Source organism: Aulostomus chinensis, chromosome 2, assembly GCF_037954235.1.
Source record: "Aulostomus chinensis isolate RoL2024-O1b breed Wild chromosome 2, RoL_Achi_v1.0, whole genome shotgun sequence".
Classification (NCBI taxonomy): domain Eukaryota; kingdom Metazoa; phylum Chordata; class Actinopteri; order Syngnathiformes; family Aulostomidae; genus Aulostomus; species Aulostomus chinensis.
Window position 1 is genome coordinate 20,921,528 of NC_141321.1, and position 19,675 is coordinate 20,941,202.

Here is a 19,675-nt window from a genome sequence, read left to right on the forward strand (position 1 = left end):
CAAGATTCCACGAAATAACTTCCACTTCATTTCTGTGTATAAATGGGTCCAAGTGAGAATAGCTGCATCTGCTGTACTGATTTAAAACTCATGTGTTTCTGACATACAGATGGCTCACAGGAAAGATGTCCTCCAGATTTTGTGTGTGTGTGTGCGTGCGTGCGTGTGTGTGTGTGTGTGTGTGTGTGTGTGTGTGAGTGAGTAGAAAGTTCCAGAGTCATAATCACCAGACTGCTAGTGAGGGTGTGAAGAGTGCAGTGTCTCTACCTGCTACTCAGACTGCGTGTGTGACGTCACCAACAGCTCACTGCTTCTGTCTCTTCGCAGCACGTCAAAGATATCATCCTGCAGTCCAACCCGCTACTGGAGGCCTTCGGTAACGCCAAGACTGTGAGGAACAACAACTCCAGCAGATTTGTAAGCTGTTTTGTCTGTCCAGAGAACCTAATATTGTTCACTAGCAGTAGAAACAATTTAAAAGTACTCCTGGCCAACAAAGCAAATGTGAAGGTAAACAAGAATATAAACCTACATGCAAAAGGAACAGCGATTTTTGAAAAGGAGAACTGGCTTACAATGGAAATCCTCGACTGCGCTAGGTACTAGTTAGCCTCCAATAATTTGAGGGTTCAGCTTTTCTTTGGAATCCAACTGCGACTTTGGAAAACAAAGACTTACAGTAACAGCTTTTCTTCTGTTTTCTTTTTTTATTGCATGAGGCTGCAAACCTCATGTGTATTCTGGTTAACCAGAACTGTACTCTTAGGACACACTCTACAGAAAGACACACATGCAGAACCGACGAGGCACGTCCTCCATAGGAAGTTGATCAGCAAGGACCTGAAATTAAGTGCAAACACATTGTAGAAAATGTATCCGTACAGAACTTTTTTCTGCTGAGTTTATTGGTTAAGTGGTAAAAGTTATGGTTCACAGTATTGTTTCAACAGTTGGTTTAAATTTAGGTTTAGCTTTAAGGAAATAGATTTGGTTTGGCACTAATGGCCTGAGATGACTATTTTGAGGTCGTCTCTTTGGATAAATAGCATCTATGTTCCGTTCTCAGCTTGAATGGGACTAGAGCACATATTACATTACAGGCTTGTCCAAGAAGAAAAGAGCAATAAACACACACAACTCTACAACATTAAGCTTCATGCACTCCAATATGGATAAAAGACACTTTAATCCATCAGGGCAAATACTTTGAGATCCAGTTCAGCTCCGGTGGCGAACCCGACGGGGGGAAAATCTCCAACTTCCTTCTGGAGAAGTCTCGTGTCGTTATGAGGAATCCTGGAGAAAGGAGTTTCCATATATTCTATCAGGTGAGGGGTACTTTTATTTTATTTTACTTTACTTTTTTGAGGAAACATTAGGCTCGTGAAGAGGGTCTGTGAGGGGATTTCAGGACATGCTGGAATAGATGTATCGTTTGGCTCCAGGAAGCAGGTCAATCTGTTTCCAATGTGTTTGGCTTTAGGGGCCGCGGGAAGAGATAGAGGAGTTCAAGGCTTTTCAGTGAACTGTTTTCATATAATAGAAATAGGAACATGGATAAGAGTTACATGTCTGTCGTTGCTGCAGGCGTTGTTATATAATGCTATTTGTGTTTACAGTTGATAGAAGGAGCAAGCGGAGAGCAGAAGAGCAGCTTGGGAATCACCAGCCTGGATTACTACAGTTACCTCAACCAGTCGGGGTCCTACAAAGTGGACGACATCAATGACAAGAGCGACTTCCAGGAGACGATGGTACTTTCAGATTCTTTACTTTATGCCCTCGCTGATGTGTGTGCGTGTCTGTGAATCTCCTCCCAGTATTCCAGTTACATTCCTTTCTCTCCCTCCCCGCCTTCCTTTGTTTTCTTTTCCAACGTTCTCCTCCTGTTTTTGTTTATCAGTCAAACCACAACAGGAGTAATTAGAGGACACGAGCCGCATGTAGGTGCTGCAGGAGTCAGTAAACCCACATTAGCGCTCCTGATTTAGCATGATCTTTTCCTTTGTTTTCCCAGCATGCCATGGAAGTCATCGGCATCTCAGCGGAGGACCAGGCTATGGTGCTTCAGATTGTAGCTGGAGTCTTGCACCTGGGGAATATCAGTTTCAAGGAAGCAGGCAACTATGCTGCTGTGGAGAGTGAAGAGTGTAAGTAGGATCACATACTTGAGCTGAGATACACACAAAAACCAACTGACTGGTTTCAGTCAAACTTGGTGGAGGGTTGTAGCACGAACCGAAGAAGAAGCCATTCAGTTTTTTGTGGCAGATCTGTTTAACATAATGAAGAACTGTTTTATTACTCTGGCCTTGGGGGCGAGACCTGCCATCTGAGTGCCCTCAGTACAGAGACGAGTTTAACCCCGATGGGCCTTGAGGGTACTGCAGAGTGGCCATTTTGAATTAATAAAAGTTTTTTTTTAATTTATGTCAAATTTTACATTAGCAGAAAAATATATACATGTGATTCAATATATCATGCTGGGGATTTTGTGCAATATTTTGCATAGATATTTATTATCCCCCTTGAAACCACCAAGATTTTGGCTGAACAATTTAATATTTGCACTTGATTAATAATAGATAATTAATTACTGAATAATTCGCGCTGCATTGCAGTAGGCCCACGTTCACGTAGACTGAAATAAAAATCAATAAGTAAATATGTCATGATATTCTAACACATACCGATGAATGAAACTTTTTACTTTGGTGGAACAAAACTGATATTAACATAAATTAATGAAAACAATCTAGTATTCTTAGTGGTGTGTTGCACACCCGTTCCTGGGTGATGAAGCTAACATTTGCTATCTGCTGGCTTAGCTTACATTTTTACAATTTTCACTCAACATTAAAAAAGGAGGCTATGGTGAACGTCGTCCAGCTGTCATTGGAAACGCTTATCATTTGATGTTGTAGCAAAGGGAGAAGGTAGACATCCCACCCTGGTCTTGAACCCACGTCCACAGGGGACAAAATATGCTCCCTGATAGTAACAGCAAAGATCTTGGAGTACATACTCGCTATGTACGTGATTAGATTATTTAATTTAAATTGTTGTGGTTCACCGAGATGAGTATGCCATACTCTGCGGCGATCCGCCTGCAGTATAAGCTGTTTATCCGGTGACTTGAGGACTGGAGGCCACCACAATCTTCAGGATTTAACCTCAGGGGGACAGTGGATGTCTGAATAAATTGTCAGAGCTCATCTGTCCCACACATGCCACCATATTTCTTGTCTGGACAGAAGTGGTGAAAAGACTGTCAGACTGATTGATACTGCTATCTCCCAGAGCCCTGCTGCTAGGTCTAGAAACACATGTGTCTGTGGTGGAGGGGACTGAGGCTGAAGACGCCGTTGCTGATAATCAGGTTGAGACCTGGATCTTGTAAATCTCTTCTTCTTCTTGCCTGTATGAATGTCTCTCTTGTCTTCTTGACATTCTTTAGAGTCCTGAGCTGCCCTTCTAAGGTTGTTTTTGGAGGATATTTCACTCTCACCACTTTCACTCCCTTAAGTTTTATTGTGTTGATGCAAGGCTGCGGCCAACACTGTCTGGAGTCATCCAGGCCATGCTAGATTACCAGAAAATAAAACACTATTCTTGAAGGTCAGAGGCAAAAATTACTTGGAAAAATACTTCTCCTTCTGTCGCCTTCTCTCATGCCTTTTCCTGCCTTGTTTTATTATTTTCTCCCTTTTTTCTTTTTCCCTTCTCTGTCCTTCTCTTGCTGTGTCTGCCACGATCCCAGAACTGTCCGGTCTGTGATGCAGATGAGGTGCAGTTGCCAGCGTACAAAGCCTTGGTCTGTTCCATGCAGACATAACAGCCGCACTTCATAATCTTGGCCTTTCCTGTTCACTCTGGTCTCACTTCCTGTGTGCTTTTAACTGCAGTGTGTTGCACATATCCAGATCGTCCCAGTCCACATGTGGAGCCAGAACAGGCCACTTCATCCACACCCTCAGCGAGTCATCGCTTGTTGAAGGAATATTGAGGCGACTTTTATCAAATTATTTAGACAGGAGTTAACTGGTTGGGTGGTTGTTGGAAGGATCTTTCACTCGTGTGTGTGTGTGTGTGTGTGCGTGTGTGCGTGTGTGTGTGTGTGTGTGTGTGTGTGTGTGTGTGTGTGTGTGTGTGTGTGTCTTACTACAGCTATACTACTAGATTTGTTTTGGTAGGTTTTATTAATATAGAGTGATACAGGGATGATGTATTTTTGTAGGCCAACCCAGGAGTTAGCATCTTCATGGGTTCCTGTGTCTAAAACCCAGTGGAATTTTGACGTGGGGTTTTGGAGTAGTTATAAATTCTGTGTCAAATAAAAAATGACACTTAAAGGATGTGGCCACCAATGAATGACCCCAGCGTCACCACAACTAAACCTCACAGCCCTTCTTTTATCTACGTGTTTGTCATGATATTTTAAAATAGCTTTAATGACCTCTGTAGTCTAATTTAGTCAACTGAGCATTGACCTGCTTATCTGTGCAGAGAGCAACAAGTGCATGCTCACCCTCAAATCAGGTTGCGGTGACAGATGGGTTGTGTTGTGTGATTTTTGCGTGTGTGTGTGTGTCTTGTGTTTCACAGACAAGCTAGCTTAGATGTTATAGTGAAGTCTGAGGGCCAGACGGGTACTGGAGGATGGCCTGAATGGACTGGTATTTACGTTCTCATCCGACTCTCTGGATGAAATCTTTTAGAAGAAGCTATGCAGGAAGTAGTTAAGGAGGATTTCACAGTTGCCTCCAGATGTGAACAGGAATATCTCGTCCATTCACTGCGGGTTTGTTCATCTCTTTTTGGAATGGGCAGCGATAATTTGATGTGTTAAAGATGCATTTTATGCCGCAGGGTTGACCCTTTTAATTCTGTGTCACCCTAAAGAATATAAACCTCCATCGTTTAAATGTTGTTTTAAAGACGAGTCAGTGTCACAGCAGCGAGTGACAGGATCGTCACCTCTCCCTGACAGCACCCACTCTTATTTCGCTGCCACTTTGACTAACAAATTTCCTCTCAGTGAGAAGTCTATGAGCTGCTTGTGCAACAGCCTTTTGGCAATCGTATGCAATCCATACCTCTCCTGCCTCACACAAAGAATGATTTTTCCTATGATTAAAGCTGGCATATGGTCAGTCACACCCTCAAATCCTAGATGGCGAGCTACTGCAGTGGTCTGATGCATTCCCAGACACAGCGAATCTGCAGGCCTGAGAGCCATTTCCTTCTAGGGGAAATGAGTCACTGTAATAAGGCAGGGAGGGGCTCCCAGGGGACGGCATCAACGCCAGGTCGGGGCGAAGGATCGGCTGTGTGCTCAACACCCTTTTCTTTTTTTTTTTTCAATGGCTAGACCTAAATCCTGATTTACTCCAATGTTTCTTGAGATGTATTGTTTCTGTTATGTGTTCCCTGGGTTCTTACATTTTTAATGAATGAATGAAGATTTAATTGATGTCAAAATTTAATCACAATTATTGATTATGTTACTTAAAAATATTTTTTAATGCTAAACTGTTTTCCTTTTTTTTCAAGACTTTTTTGAACGTCAAGAAAGAGCCACTTAATTTCAGCTCATAATTGAGACCATTTCATAATTTATCTCCCACAACTCCAGAGAACATCCATATTTTACGTTGGTTCTCCTTTTAAATATTTAAAAGGACACCGTCAACTCAAATTATAATGCCTTTAGCTTAATTTAAGATGTAACAGAATAAAAACAGGAAGGGGTAGAGCTCTAAAAGAGGCACCTCTGTGGACCTCCCTGATATTCAAAAGTACATTCGTCTACAAATGTTATCCCCAATTTGAGTTGTATATTTGTCAGTGAAATGTCTCTGTGCTAGCAAGCTTATATCTTTTCCATCACATCAAATTTCATCAAAATAGCTTACAGCTGCAGTAATGAGAATAAAGTGTATCTATGTATGAATTAATGCAGGATTATATGGATGTAGACTTGGCATTTGAAGCATGTTACATTAAATTTGTATCTCCTCCATTTCTGTCTCTATTCTTTTTTACAGTTCTAGCCTTTCCTGCATTTTTGCTTGGAATTGACCAGAACCGTCTGAAGGAGAAACTGACCAGCCGGAAGATGGACAGTAAGTGGGGAAGTGCGCTCGAGTCAATTGACGTGACGTTGAACGTAGAGCAGGCTTGTTACACGCGGGACGCCCTCTCCAAAGCCCTGCACTCACGCGTGTTCGACTTCCTGGTGGAGGTAAGACGCCGTGTTTGTGGATCTGAAAGTGCCTCAGTACTAGAATGGCATAAAAGCCGTGATAACACGTCCTCGTCTTTGTTTTCAGTCCATCAACAAAGCCATGGTGAAGGATCATCAGGAGTTAAATGTTGGCGTGTTGGACATTTATGGATTTGAAATTTTCCAAGTAAGTGTTTTGGGTTGTTTTACAAGCTGACACATGGCTACAGCATCACACAAATTAGATTAACAGGTATAAACACTGGACATTTAAATAGATTAACACAAAGGATAAGACTCATTTATAAAGTATGGGGATTACGCTCCATCTCCTGATTGAGACAGCAGACTCCAGCATGCCGTCTAATCAGATTATGTGTTTGTTTAGTTTGCTTAATGAGCCAAAGTTGTTGATGGGATTGGACAAACTAAAATGTGTTTTGTTTCTTGTAATATTTTGGTTTGAGCTCTAATGTGGCGTCCCAACTGTTAGCGTCAGCTCCAGCAGCTTTCTTTGTCCTCCAGTTTGAAGGTTCTCTCTTTTTACAATGTAAGAAAAGGTCTGCTGTATTTTGGTGACCACAGGTCATCAGACAGGAAGATGCAGACCACCAACACATCGGCTCAGGCCGAAGGTCCATTGTATCTGCTGTGAATTGTACAATGTGACCCTTCCTCTCATACTGGCCGTCTGCTTCTAGCTCCCACTGCAAACAAAGCCCATTGAGCTCACAGGATATCCACATTCAGCTCAAGTTCACTTAGCCTGTGTGGAGTTTAATAACCATGTTGTCTCCTCGTTAGAAAAACGGATTTGAACAGTTCTGCATCAACTTTGTGAATGAAAAGCTGCAGCAGATATTCATTGAGCTGACTCTGAAGGCCGAGCAGGTGACGTTCCTCCGTAGATTTCTCATCTTTTTGGTCTATTGTTTGTTTGATCCATTTGATCTTTCTAGCGTAGTTGATTTGTATCCTGAATCTGCTGCTCTTATGTCTTTGCAGGAGGAGTACGTTCAGGAGGGCATCAAGTGGACTCCTATCGAGTACTTCAACAACAAGATCGTGTGTGATCTCATCGAGAGCAAAGTATAAACATATTTAACTGACAAACTGTGTGCAACAACTGTGCTCAATCTTGTTGACAGAAAAGATTCCAAAGTCTCTCATCTGTTATTTTAAAAACGAAAGCCACATTCTGCAATAACTTATCATAAACACAATTGACAGAAACACTTTAAAAAGCTGTCCCAAAATTGAATTTGATTATCTTTAGCCCACCCCAAGTTTGGTGAAATTTTGTATTATGCTGACAGACAGACGAACAAACAGTGAAGACATTATCAGTGCTATTAAAGAATAAGTTCAAATACAATACAAAAAGAGACCTCAGCATGCAAAAATACATTTCTAATAAAAACAAAAAATTGATCTGCACAAACAACAGTTGTGTGAGTCTGTCGCTTCCCTCTCCTCCAAATATGGTTTTGAAGTCTTACCAAGATTTGGATGCATTCTGCTAAATCACGGACAACCAGGGCTGAAGCCTTTTTTGCTGGAGATGAGAATTTGTTGTTTTTTTGTATGTCAAGAAACATTGTGTTGAATCAAAAGAAACTCCATCAAAATTGCTAATTTTGTCGTCATTCTGACTCTAGACTGAGTTGAACGCGTCTCTTCTCTTTGGGCAGATTAAGAGGCACCTCAAATGCGCTGATGGGCCTTAATTTGATGAATCTGTCCCACTGAGAGGTTTAATCCATGAAATCCACAGCAAGGGCTTTAAAACAATCTGAGGCGCGAGGGGTCTGTCAGTGCCCCACAGTGTGTCCTCTGTTCTACTGACAGTGTTAACACCTGCGAAGGCTGCTGGTGGACACGATGCAACACTCTGTTGCTGTGTGTTTAGAGGCTTCGCTGATTTACAGCTTTAGGGCCTTTCTTTGTACAAGTAGGTTGAGACAAAGAAACAGAGAACATCAGAGGAAGACTTACAAAGAAGTCGGTCAGAATTGGGTTTTGATTTTTCTGCTTGGTGCTTTTTTGGTTATTCAATCAATCAGTAAATCAGTGGGTCTGTAACTTATTAGGAAGATGGTGAAAGCAAATTCAAGAATCTTGTTTGGTCCATTCAGTAGCAAATAAGCACATTTTAGAAGCTGGAACATACTTTTAACAACTGAACGACAACAACAACTTTGAACATCTATTTTCCATCAAATGTCACTTTGGAGTGTGTAGATCAATCAATACTTCAAAAGCACAGCTACAAAAAAAACAGCGTGTGAGTTTGAATGTGTTTGTTTTATCCCAGAATCCCCCAGGCATCATGAGCATCCTGGATGATGTGTGCGCCACCATGCACGCCGTGGGCGAGGGGGCTGACCAGACCATGCTGCAGAAGCTCCGAGTCCAGATCAACACCCATGAACACTTCAACAGCTGGAACCAGGGTTTCATCATCCACCACTACGCAGGCAAGGTCAGTCTGAGTGCACGGCACACATGTTGGTCCCCTCCCCAGACGACGCTGTGTGTCTCGTAGACACGTCTGTCTGACATGAACGCTTCAGCATACAGAAGCCAGTTCTCTGAGAAAACACGCTCTTGACCTTGTTACGTTTCTGTCAAACACAACTTGTGTTTATTCCACTTCAAATATGAATGAGCACAACATGATTGCATGTTTATCACTAGTTTATTTATTTCACAGCTGCTTGTATGTCTTAATTTATGTAGCCAGCACAGTCATGGCCATGAAGAATATAAACTTTAAGCAAACAGTCTACAGGGAACTAACCGCAACTTTATTGCAACTGAAAGTTATTGAAATGTCATTTTTTTATAGTGTTGGTATGGGAAATGTTCCTGTTGCTTCTGACTTGTGTGATCTGCCATAAACAACAGTTTTGCAGCTGGTATTTTAATTCTAATGGTGATGACGTCATTGTTCAAACTCAAGCACCTCCAGACTCAATTCTTTGTCTATTTATAAATTCAGCCCCTCCCATTACGTAACGGTGTGTAACAACGTCTTAACTCGATAGTTTTTGATGCCTGTTTTGCAGTTCATCAGATGTTTTTATAGTTTTTTTCTGATCCGGTGGTCTGGGTTTAAGGTTGTCCTGCGTCGTTCTCCAGATGTGTGGTGGCCTGCCTCCGCCTGGCACACATGCCGCAGGGTTAATGAGCCGTACCATAAAGACTCGAGGGTCTCCCATGACTGGGCGTTAAATATTCACCCATTCACAAGCCTCAAAACAGGAAAAAATAACATGGTTTGAGTGAACCGCTGCTGGTTTTATAAGAAGGTTGATCCTGGGAGGTGTGAAGTGTTAAACACATCCTTTTGATTTCTCCTAAACTGAAGCCATTGATGAAGGCTGCGGTATCAGAGTTGAATGTTTGCACAGATGTCGTCTTTCATTTGTCTGCAAGTTTTAAACCTTTTAACCTCGTCCTGTCTCTTAGTTATCATATTTATTCTAACCTCTCCTTCAGGTGTCCTATGATGCCGACGGTTTCTGTGAAAGGAACCGTGACGTCCTTTTCAGCGACCTCATTGAGCTGATGCAGAGCAGTCAAATGTAAGTAATTCCTGTTCCTTCACTGCAGCGACATGTGGTGAGGATTTATATGGTGCTCGCTCAGAGGGAGGCTTCCATTGTGATGCATATGGTTCTAATTAAATACATCTGAATGAGAAATTCAGACGTTCCTGTGCTTCTAAAAAGTAGTGGGACGTAACAGAAGTGTTCAGGCCCGGGTTACACTCTGCCCTCTGCCTTGAGTCACGTCTGGCTGCCGTCCAGATATGCAGCTTTTTGGGGGTCTACTCAGTCTGGATGTACAAGTGCAGTCCCCCTGTGGGGCTGCTCTGAGGAGTCTGGTCTCCCCGTGTTATGGTTTCTTTGGATTTCTTTGTGTCAAGTGGCCATCTGTGCAAACAGCCTGCATTGTCTGTGTAACCCCCGCAGGCCCGAGCCACCGCTTGCCCTCTTTGTGTGCACATTTTCTGAGGCGTGAAAGGAGGTTACGTCAAAATAACATTGAGACACGTACTTGAAAATCTACGTACATTACCTCATGCGTACTCACCTTGAAAAATACCTCAACTTTTGGCACAGGAAGGAAGCCAGAGAGGGAAGGGAGCAGCAGGTCTAAGCTGAGAAGAAAGGAGTGACCAGTGTTGTCAGCTGGACAGTATTAGCAGACTTCTGATCTATTTGTATACACAACCTGCTGATCCTTTGTTCTGTGTCCATAGCTTTTGTGTCCAACATTTAAAACAAATACCAATGTGGAATCAAGGCAGAAAGGAAAGGAAATTAAAAAAAAAAAAAAAGCCCACCAAAAGGCCCTTTGAAACAATGAACTTACAGCAGCACGTGTCATCTGTGCAACAGGCCTGATGGACGCCACATTTATTTCAAAGACAAAAACGGCCAACGCAGTTCAAAAAGCGCCAAATATTTGGTGCCTGAATGACAGCAGAAGGCTGATATCAGATGTGAAAAATAGCTGGTGGGACGTAGGCATTGTGTAGATCGTGACTATTCTCCTTTTTATCTGCTTAACATTGTCCAGGAAAGATTTTGTTAGACTTTAAAAAACAGATTCAAATATAAAGAAGAGAAAACCTCATCATTAAAGGGAAATTCCTGTCATTTTCAGCCTGGGATCTATTGTCCTATATTTTTGGATCTAAATGATTGATGGGGAGCAAATGTATTTCAGTCGTTCCTAGACTGAGCGAGACACTGAGGTTGGAAGATGCTCAGTTTTGCTCCCTTTCAATCTTTTGAATTATTTTATAAGAGACATCTGAGTTGCATAGTCAGGCTGTAAATGTACCCTTTTTCCCTTAATACTAAGTTAAATAGAAGAATAACTAATTGGCCTTATTTTTATTAGCAAATCTAAAACTGTTGTACTCTCAATGAAGACATCTTTCTGTCTTTATTTTTGTTTGGTTGCAAAATATATTTGTTAAATGGTATACTGCATTTAGCATGTAATCCACGTCTCATTTATTTCACTTCAGCAGCTGGGCTGCACAATAATGGGTCACATTCTTACTTGCAGCAGTGGCCTTGAGTCAGTTTAGCCGCACTTGGAAGATTCACTTTTCCTGCTCAGACCTTCTCCAGTGGTTAAGGAATTTAAACCCTGGCCTTTGTGAAAGGTCTTTTAATTGTTAACTGCATTTTGTCTTTTGCTTGTGGTTGGTTGACACACTTTTGAGAGTAACTCCTCACCTTTGTCCTCCTAACAGCGCCTTCTTCAGAGCTCTGTTCCCAGAGAACCTCAACGCTGAGAAGAAGGGCCGACCCACAACTGCTGGCAGCAAAATCAAGGTGTGTGTTAGGAAATGTGTGTGTGTGTGTGTGTGTGTGTGTGTGCGTGTGTGTGCGCATGTGCACACGCGCGTGTACGTGTGTGTACGCGTGTGTACAGCAGGTGCTTGATATTGTGTGTGTTATATGTTTGCTATTAAGTTGAATCAGTGGCGTATTTCCCAGGCAAGGACGAGCCAGTATTTCCATACAAGCTTATTGGTTTTCATCACTCTCTTTGTCTTCCTCCCGTTCCATGATCTTTGCTCTTTCTCTACCTTTCAGAGACAAGCCAATGATTTGGTGAGTACGCTGATGAAATGTACTCCACACTACATCCGCTGTATCAAGCCCAACGAGACGAAAAAGCCCAGAGACTGGGAAGAGGGCCGGTAAGTGATCCGTGTAATTCGCTGTCATCCACACACATGCACTCAAAGACAGCAAGTATCAAACTTTGTAAAAAGTTTAGAACGCTCTGTAGACTCACGTTGAGAGGAGAAAGTTGCTGACTTCCTGACAGCAAACTAGAATACTGGATCACTCTAGATCACTAGATTAGATGATTAATCACATGAATAATCCAAGACGAGGATGTAGTACAGAACACTAGATATGTATTTATATTCATTTCAGTTCTTTTAGAAAGAACGCCTACTGAAATGGAGACAAAAATTAAACCGATACAGAGCAGAAAATCTACATCTGAAGAAGAGCAGATGATGACGACACATGGAAGTGATTGCAAAGACAACCCATGCCAGCTTTAATCTGCCATGTTCCTCTTTGCATCCCTATAAATGTCAGAATAAGAAATAAGGGGTGAAACATGCAGTCATAAATTCAAATCACATACAAATAAAAACTCTTGACACTTTCCACTGGATGGGCCGATGCCTTTTTGGTTCTACTTTGACTTCTGTTTTGGTCTTTTTTCCTTTCCCTCGCTCACTTTCTAGTGCATTTCTGTGAAAATCCAGAATTTATTTTATTTACTACTGGAAACGGTTTGTCGTTATTGGCAGCAATTAAATCATTGACAGTCACATTTTTATCTTGTCAATAACGTAATTCCTGATTACATGATGCAAAATAAGTACTTTTCAGCTGCAAGATACGATTAATGTATTATTTTTAATGACCAGTGATATTTTCAAATCCTAAATTTAAACTTTTAATTCAAATCAAACTATGTTTACACAAATCAAAACTCTAGATGGATCTGGATGTTTTCTTTCTCCAAAAGGAACCTGAGAGACGTGTACCCACACCCTCTGCAGCTCTCTGCCCCCCCCCCCCCCTAAAAAAAAAGGTTTTGGTACTACATGTTCAAAAGCTGTTGTATTGTTCAGAGTCTGTGACCTTCCTGTTGTGAGTCCGTTGCACTGTGGCCAGTTAATTAGCACCGGAACCATTGTTTCTACAGGAAGTTTGAGTGTACATTTTGCATACAATGCTGATTTTCCATTCTTCTGGAGGAATGGAGGAGCTTAATGTGTGCTACATGTCGGTAAAGATGCTGAATTAAGGCAATCCATAGTTTATTCTCAAATTTACATAAATAACAGGCATGTCCATGAACAAAATAGCCACACAAAAAAACTGAACAAAGAATTCCACCAAAAATCCCTTTTGTCCATTATGTGGCACAAAATTCTCAAGGAAATGTACAATAAAAATGTCGCTTACCTGCTCTAGGCTTTATCTGATGTGGTTTGACTTTTCTCCTTTGGTTAGTGTAAAGCATCAAGTGGAGTATTTGGGTCTGAAGGAAAACATCCGCGTGAGGCGTGCTGGCTACGCCTACCGCAGAGTCTTCAGGAAGTTCCTCAATAGGTAAAACTTTAAAATTTCATCCACCTCAGAAAGGGACAGCCATATTCTGAATATGCAGATGTCTGTGTCCACATCCGTGAGAAGACATATTTGTTAGTGAATGAATCTAACAGTTGAGGCTGAGTATCATGGAAACCCACAAGTCATCAGAGAAGCGGGTTGCTGCGACGATGCTGCTGTTTAGTCATTTTTACCATCATGGATCCGTCATCAGGCCCGTGTGTTTATCTGTTCTACTCTGTGAATTCTATCTCCCGCCATGCGCTGGCTCGAGAGTGGAGGCGGGTGAGACTGTTAGCAGACGGACCTCTAAGTAGATTCGGTCTGATCCCTCTACACCTAGAACGACTACCTGCGAACCTTTGGATGATTTGGGTCATTTAGGGTCGCTAGGTCATCCATCCTGCTGCATGTTTGACACTAATTAGTTCTAAAGGGTCTTAATCTCTTTTTGAAAAGAGCTTTTATCGACCATCATCTTCTTTAAAACGCTCTTGAATTTCATTCCGGCCTCCACTAATCTCTGGTCCCCAGGTATGCCATCCTGACCAAAGAGTCCTGGCCAGCATGGCAAGGAGACGAGAAACAAGGCGTCCTTCATCTCCTGCGGTCTGTCAACATGGATCAGGATCAGTTCCAACTGGGTCGCACCAAGATCTTCGTTAAAGCCCCGGAGTCGGTACGTTTGTCCTCTGCCTTTCACGTTGTCTCTCTCTTTTTTTCCCCTTAGCTTTGTTCCATATTAGAAAGCTTCCCGTCATTGAGCTACTTTTTTTTGTGTGTTATGAAATCACATGTCAGTTGTTTTTGTAATTTTTGGGTTTTTTTGCAAGGGAGAAAACTGGCATTTTTACATTAAACACCATAAAAGGACTCTCATGTCCTAAATCATGCTTGAATCCTTGCTGTAGGGGAGGAGAGTGAACCCGACGCTTCCACCACGTCAGCATTGAGTCAACAGCTCTCTGGAAGTAACACACAAGTACAGGCTGTGGTTGCAGAGTTGGGGGAATATCGTAAAGGTCTTTTTTTTTCCACCATAACCATTTTTTTTCATGGTTTCTATGAAAGCAGTTCTTGTGTGAAGCCTGTGCTTTCACTTATTAAGATTTGTATGCATCATGCAGGAGCACACACGCACACACACACACACACACACACACACACACACACACACACACACACACACACACACACACACACACAATCACACGCACACACACACACACAGATGTATGTTTAGAAAGGAATACACAGACATCTTAGTCTTAAATCAGGCCTTACAGCTGATCCTGAATGCCTGTACTTATTCATTGCTGTGGTGCGCTGCCAAGAGCCCCCCTTCCCCCCACGCTGGCACTCTGAAAGTCCAAGTCACTGAGGTGCACTTATGAAACGCAAATATCACTCAGGGCGGAGCGCTGAAATGAGCTGACAGGCTTCTCAAAACAAGCCTCTCTGTGCCACAAGACACCAACTAATTAGTTTTTTATGACTGAAGCCTTTTTCTATTTGACAGAACAAGTGAAGTTTGTTTGACGTCGAGCCAGATGTTGGAGGAGAGATTCTCCTCTGAAGTGGTGATGGATGAGCTGCTGGAGTTGTCATTCGCACATCAGTCACGTTATATCATTGAGCTCTTTTATTCATTGAAAACACTCATTTTTTGGAGCTTTTTTCAGTTTTATCTTCATTCGGTACTTGTGGAACTGCTGGTTGGACACAGCAAGTCGTTTTAAGATTTCAAGGACTGAATCCACTGAAATATTCAAATCTAGCCTAATTTCTCTTCAGATGATCTCATTCCACTAAAATATGACAGAATCACTCGCCAGTATCATCTCAGTAAGATAAAGAAGCTTGATTATTTATTCATCGACTCAAGAAATGACACAAACACGGCTAGATTTGACATTTCACTGTGTAAATTAGTTATTGAAAGATTCATCCATACAGATTTGGCCTATAATGGCATGTTGTGGCCCCAAAAAGGATCACAACTGTTTTGGCTGTCAGATATTTTGGTGTTTTTAGAGTTGTTACTCCCGCTGAATTCATCACCAGGTTACATAAGTAATGAAACCCCCACCTGCTGTGAGTTCCGGTCACCTGGGAAGTGTAATCTCCCTGTGGTGAGAAGACTCCGAGGCCTCAGTGATTACGTCGTGCAGCCTTGTACATCAGCATCTCTCCTCACGGCTTCCGCAGCTGCCGGCTTATTTGTCGTGATGTTTTTGGTTTTGCTCTGTGTTCGGTTCTGTACTGTCACACTGAAGGCTGCGGTCGGGCCCGGTTGCGACATCGACCGGGCAGGATGTTTAGACTGTGGGGGAGTGTGGTTGCGTGTCAAGAGGCCGGAGAGGAAATGACATAGAGGACTGGTGGTCTATCGTACAGGAAACAGGGAAATGACTTTACAACCAAAGACTATGTGTGTTATTGATCACTCAGAACAATAATTCAACGTTTATTTTTCATAGGAATGTTTCTTGACATGTGAAGATAAAACAGAAACTGAAAAGAAGAATGTACAGTGAAGCAGAGTAATGAGGGCTAGTGGACTTTGTTTTGGTCTTCACATCTTCCGTTTTCTGGCAACTTTTGTTTACATTCTGCAGAATTGATACAAATAACTCAACAACTTAACATCACACATGAATGATTTACCCACACTGTGTTCGATACTACAGTATATTAGGAGTTAAAGTTGCACTGAATTCCAAAAATTTCAAAGACTAAACAGTGAGTTTACTAACAGAGAACTGGCTTGTATTGAATTGTTCTCAGGTATGTTCTGTATGAGTGTCATTCCCTCCTCTCACGTGTGTCGCTTCAGGTTTGTGCTGTGAGGTATGCCTGTCTCTTAATGTTTATCTCTGTGTTCACAGCTCTTTCTGCTGGAGGAGACGAGGGAGCGTAAGTTTGACGGCTACGCCAGGACCATCCAGAAAGCCTGGAGGAAATATGTGGCCCGTAAGAAGTACGTCCAGATGAGGGAAGAAGGTGAGTGAGGTAACATCGTACGTCTGTTGTGCTCGTCTGTCTGCTGTTCTCTTACGGTTTCTCTCACTGTGAAGCTTCTGACTTGCTGCTGAATCGCAAGGAGAGGCGGCGACACAGCCTCAACAGAAACTTTGTGGGCGACTACCTGGGCATGGATGACAGGCCTGAGCTGCGGCAGTTTCTAGGGAAGAGAGAGAAGATTGACTTCGCAGACAAAGTCACCAAATTTGATCGCAGGTTCAAGGTTGGTTCACTTCAGTCTGCAACCGGTGTGGCTGACAAAACACATTTGTCCTATAGAGATGCTGACATAGATTTTGTTTTTCCTGCACAGGGAATCAAGAGGGACTTGATCCTCACGCCAAAATCTGTGTACCTGATCGGACGAGAAAAGGTGAAACAGGGACCCGAGAAAGGTCAGGTTACCGAGGTGCTGAAGAGACGGATTGATGTGGAGAAGATCCTGGCTGTGTCTCTCAGGTACGAACTGGTCACTGCCTTTCAAATTGGGTTGGAACGTTCAGAAGTAAAGTATTTATCCATAACGTCTCCTTTCTACACACCTGACCTTTCACCTTGATGTGGTTCATCATGGATAAAGCTCGACACGTGTGGGTTGTTGGAATGGAGGCTCTTTTTACCGGTCAATATTTGAGACATTTTCATCAGCTCTCCACGAGGCAACAAGCAGCTTTTAAAATGTTTATTGTCTGAATTTGGAGCTTGGATTTGATTGCCTACGTTGCTGTCACAACAGATGATGACAAGCACATTCTTACTTTGAGAGCATATCACTAAAATAACAATGAAAAACAATGGCTGAGAAACTTTCACTCCATCTAAGTTAGTTATATTTATATTTTATCATGTGCTAGAATTAGTGTTTCTGGTGTGACACTCCCCAGCCGCATTCTTAAGTAGTTTCAGTTTCGGGATTATCAATTGCGAGTAAATAAGAGCATTTTTGTCATTTATCTCAAAGCCAGAGACCCAAATCCTGCTAAACTCAATGGGAAACAAAGATGCTCCCAGTTTAACAAAAACATCCGATGGTACGGGGGTGGGGAGCGACTTCTGGGTCATGATGTTACTTTGAAACATGCAGCAGAGATGTGCTGTTCTGCAGAATTCCTCCTTGTAAACTGTAGGAGGTCATGAATCTTCTTCAAAGCCTGAGTCTGGATTAGTAATCACAGAACTTCCCATAATCCTGTAAATGTCACACAAGGGATGCCAGAAACATGTGGAATGTATAAAAAAAATCGACCTCCTGTGTATTTGCCTGACTGAGGATGGCTTGATCAACATCTCAGGACAAAAAAACAACCAAAAGGATGTTGACTCATTCACCAGGAAGAATAGCGGAATTAAAGGAGGAGGATGACTTCTTGTTGGTGGGAACACTGCCTAGCGTGTTAAAGAGGTAGATTTGTAGCTGGAGGGTTAGAATGGACCAGGTGGGAAAATGAGCGAAAGCAGAAGTTGTGAAAAGCTGCTTGTGTCCTCAGAGGTGAGCTGCTGTGTTTTGTTCTAGTCTTGGTGCAAGTGTGTCGACTCTCTATCTAAGCTTCCTTCAAAGAAGAACGACCGAGTGTTTCTTATAAAAAAATTTTTTTTAAAACGAAACAATCCAGCGAATGGGTTTGTGCTCGGACGCAAGGACACAGCTCTGACTGTCAGGTGTGTTCCTGCTTTGCAGCACCATGCAGGACGATTTCATGATCCTTCACGAGCAGGAGTACGACAGCCTGCTGGAGTGCGTGTTCAAGACAGAGTTCATCAGTTTACTGGCCCGCAGGTTTGAGGAGAAAACCCAGAGGAAGCTACCACTCAAGTTTAGTAACACGTAAGTCCACAAAAACGACACAAAAAGAATACTGCTGTCTATAATGTTAACCTTCCACTTATAATAATAATAGTTACATTTTGTCTTTCTTTTCATTCACACCTCTTAAATGTGCTTCCATGGCATCTGTTGTATTCAGCTGCTCCAGTGGATAAAAGAACATGCTTTGTAATTCTGTTTTTAAATGTATGCAAATGTCCTACCACACACAAGTCAAAACGCACTGTGAATAAATCAGTAAGCGGCTCATGTCTTACACCAGTGACATGGACAGTCACTCTAACTAAAGGGCAGAAGTAAATCGGTCAAAAAAGTCTTGATTGAAAATATCTTATTTCGTTCTCAGACTGGAAATGAAGTTGAAGAAGGAGAACTGGGGTTTCTTGAGTGGCGGCGGTTCCCGACAGGTCATGTTCATCCAGGGTCAGGGAGACATGCCTGTACTGAAGCCTTCGAGCAAAACTCTGCAGGTCAGCGTCGGCCCCGGGCTCCCCAAGAACACACGTGAGTACGGCCTTACGCACACACATGAGCTGGTCTTACAGTGAGCGGAGAGAACACACATCACGTGCAAAATAACCGAATAATGCTCTTTGTTTTATTTTTTTTTTATTTTTTTTATTAAATAGGAAGAAAATCCTTGACTTGAAGCCTCTTAGATTCATGAATCAATTGATGTCAGCAGCATTCTCTAACCAATAGAAGAGATAATCTCAGAAAATATCTCATATATATAATCCATAAATACTGAGTCCATACCTCGTAAATATAATCACCATGAACACCACCTTTATCTGAATGGCTTTGCAGTTTTGCTCAGACTTGCACTATTTCACCCTCATCCTAAGGTCCCACGAGGAAGAGCTTCAATCCAGGTCGCTCTAGTGTGTCCAGAACTCACCAGAACATCCCGTCACGGGCCGCACCAGGACCTCCAGGTGTGGAGTTCACCCCAGCCACCCCATCAGAGTACCATCTCTTGCATCCATGCAGACTGAAACTGTCTGTGTAAAACATTCTTATCTTTCTGTTATCATCTCACAGTCGCTCACCAGAACGGTGGCCTGAAAACCACCAACCACATAGCTAACCAGAGGAACTCCCAGCACCACAACCAGAGGCCTCCGTCATCCAGCAACGCCACACGCCCCTTCCTCCCCAGCAACGTCAACCAGCTGAAGGAGCGAGGAAGCAACCGCCCGCAGCCCAATCTGGACTGTCTGAAGGTCCCTGATCAAGGAGCTGCAGGGTGAGAACACGCTCAGGACACACACGTGCCATCAGTGTCGCGCACGCAAGCACAGAACAGGCGAGGAAAAAGATCAGTAAAACTCCTCTGCTGCAAAGTTCATTCACTTGACACATAGATGTTGTAGCCAGATTTTATTAGGGCTGTTAAAAGTTCAGTCTAATATGACTCTGCAGAGT

The 19,675-nt window shown here is 42.6% G+C and overlaps 1 protein-coding gene across 2 annotated transcripts in view; it reads left to right on the forward strand.

The window, feature by feature from the left end:
- myo1ea (myosin IEa) overlaps positions 1–19,675 on the forward strand; it is a 50,034-nt gene that overhangs the window by 26,359 nt on the left and 4,000 nt on the right. For both annotated transcript variants that reach the window (XM_086183782.1, XM_086183781.1), the window contains exons 6-26: positions 328–417; positions 1,197–1,328; positions 1,620–1,754; positions 2,018–2,150; positions 6,048–6,244; positions 6,333–6,413; positions 7,031–7,117; positions 7,232–7,315; positions 8,541–8,708; positions 9,728–9,813; positions 11,502–11,583; positions 11,848–11,954; positions 13,300–13,398; positions 13,933–14,077; positions 16,287–16,401; positions 16,476–16,645; positions 16,736–16,881; positions 18,101–18,247; positions 18,594–18,751; positions 19,096–19,185; positions 19,292–19,496. In XM_086183782.1, coding sequence (XP_086039908.1) covers positions 328–417; positions 1,197–1,328; positions 1,620–1,754; positions 2,018–2,150; positions 6,048–6,244; positions 6,333–6,413; positions 7,031–7,117; positions 7,232–7,315; positions 8,541–8,708; positions 9,728–9,813; positions 11,502–11,583; positions 11,848–11,954; positions 13,300–13,398; positions 13,933–14,077; positions 16,287–16,401; positions 16,476–16,645; positions 16,736–16,881; positions 18,101–18,247; positions 18,594–18,751; positions 19,096–19,185; positions 19,292–19,496 — 2,657 coding nt within the window. The remainder of the gene's footprint in view (positions 1–327; positions 418–1,196; positions 1,329–1,619; positions 1,755–2,017; positions 2,151–6,047; positions 6,245–6,332; positions 6,414–7,030; positions 7,118–7,231; positions 7,316–8,540; positions 8,709–9,727; positions 9,814–11,501; positions 11,584–11,847; positions 11,955–13,299; positions 13,399–13,932; positions 14,078–16,286; positions 16,402–16,475; positions 16,646–16,735; positions 16,882–18,100; positions 18,248–18,593; positions 18,752–19,095; positions 19,186–19,291; positions 19,497–19,675) is intronic.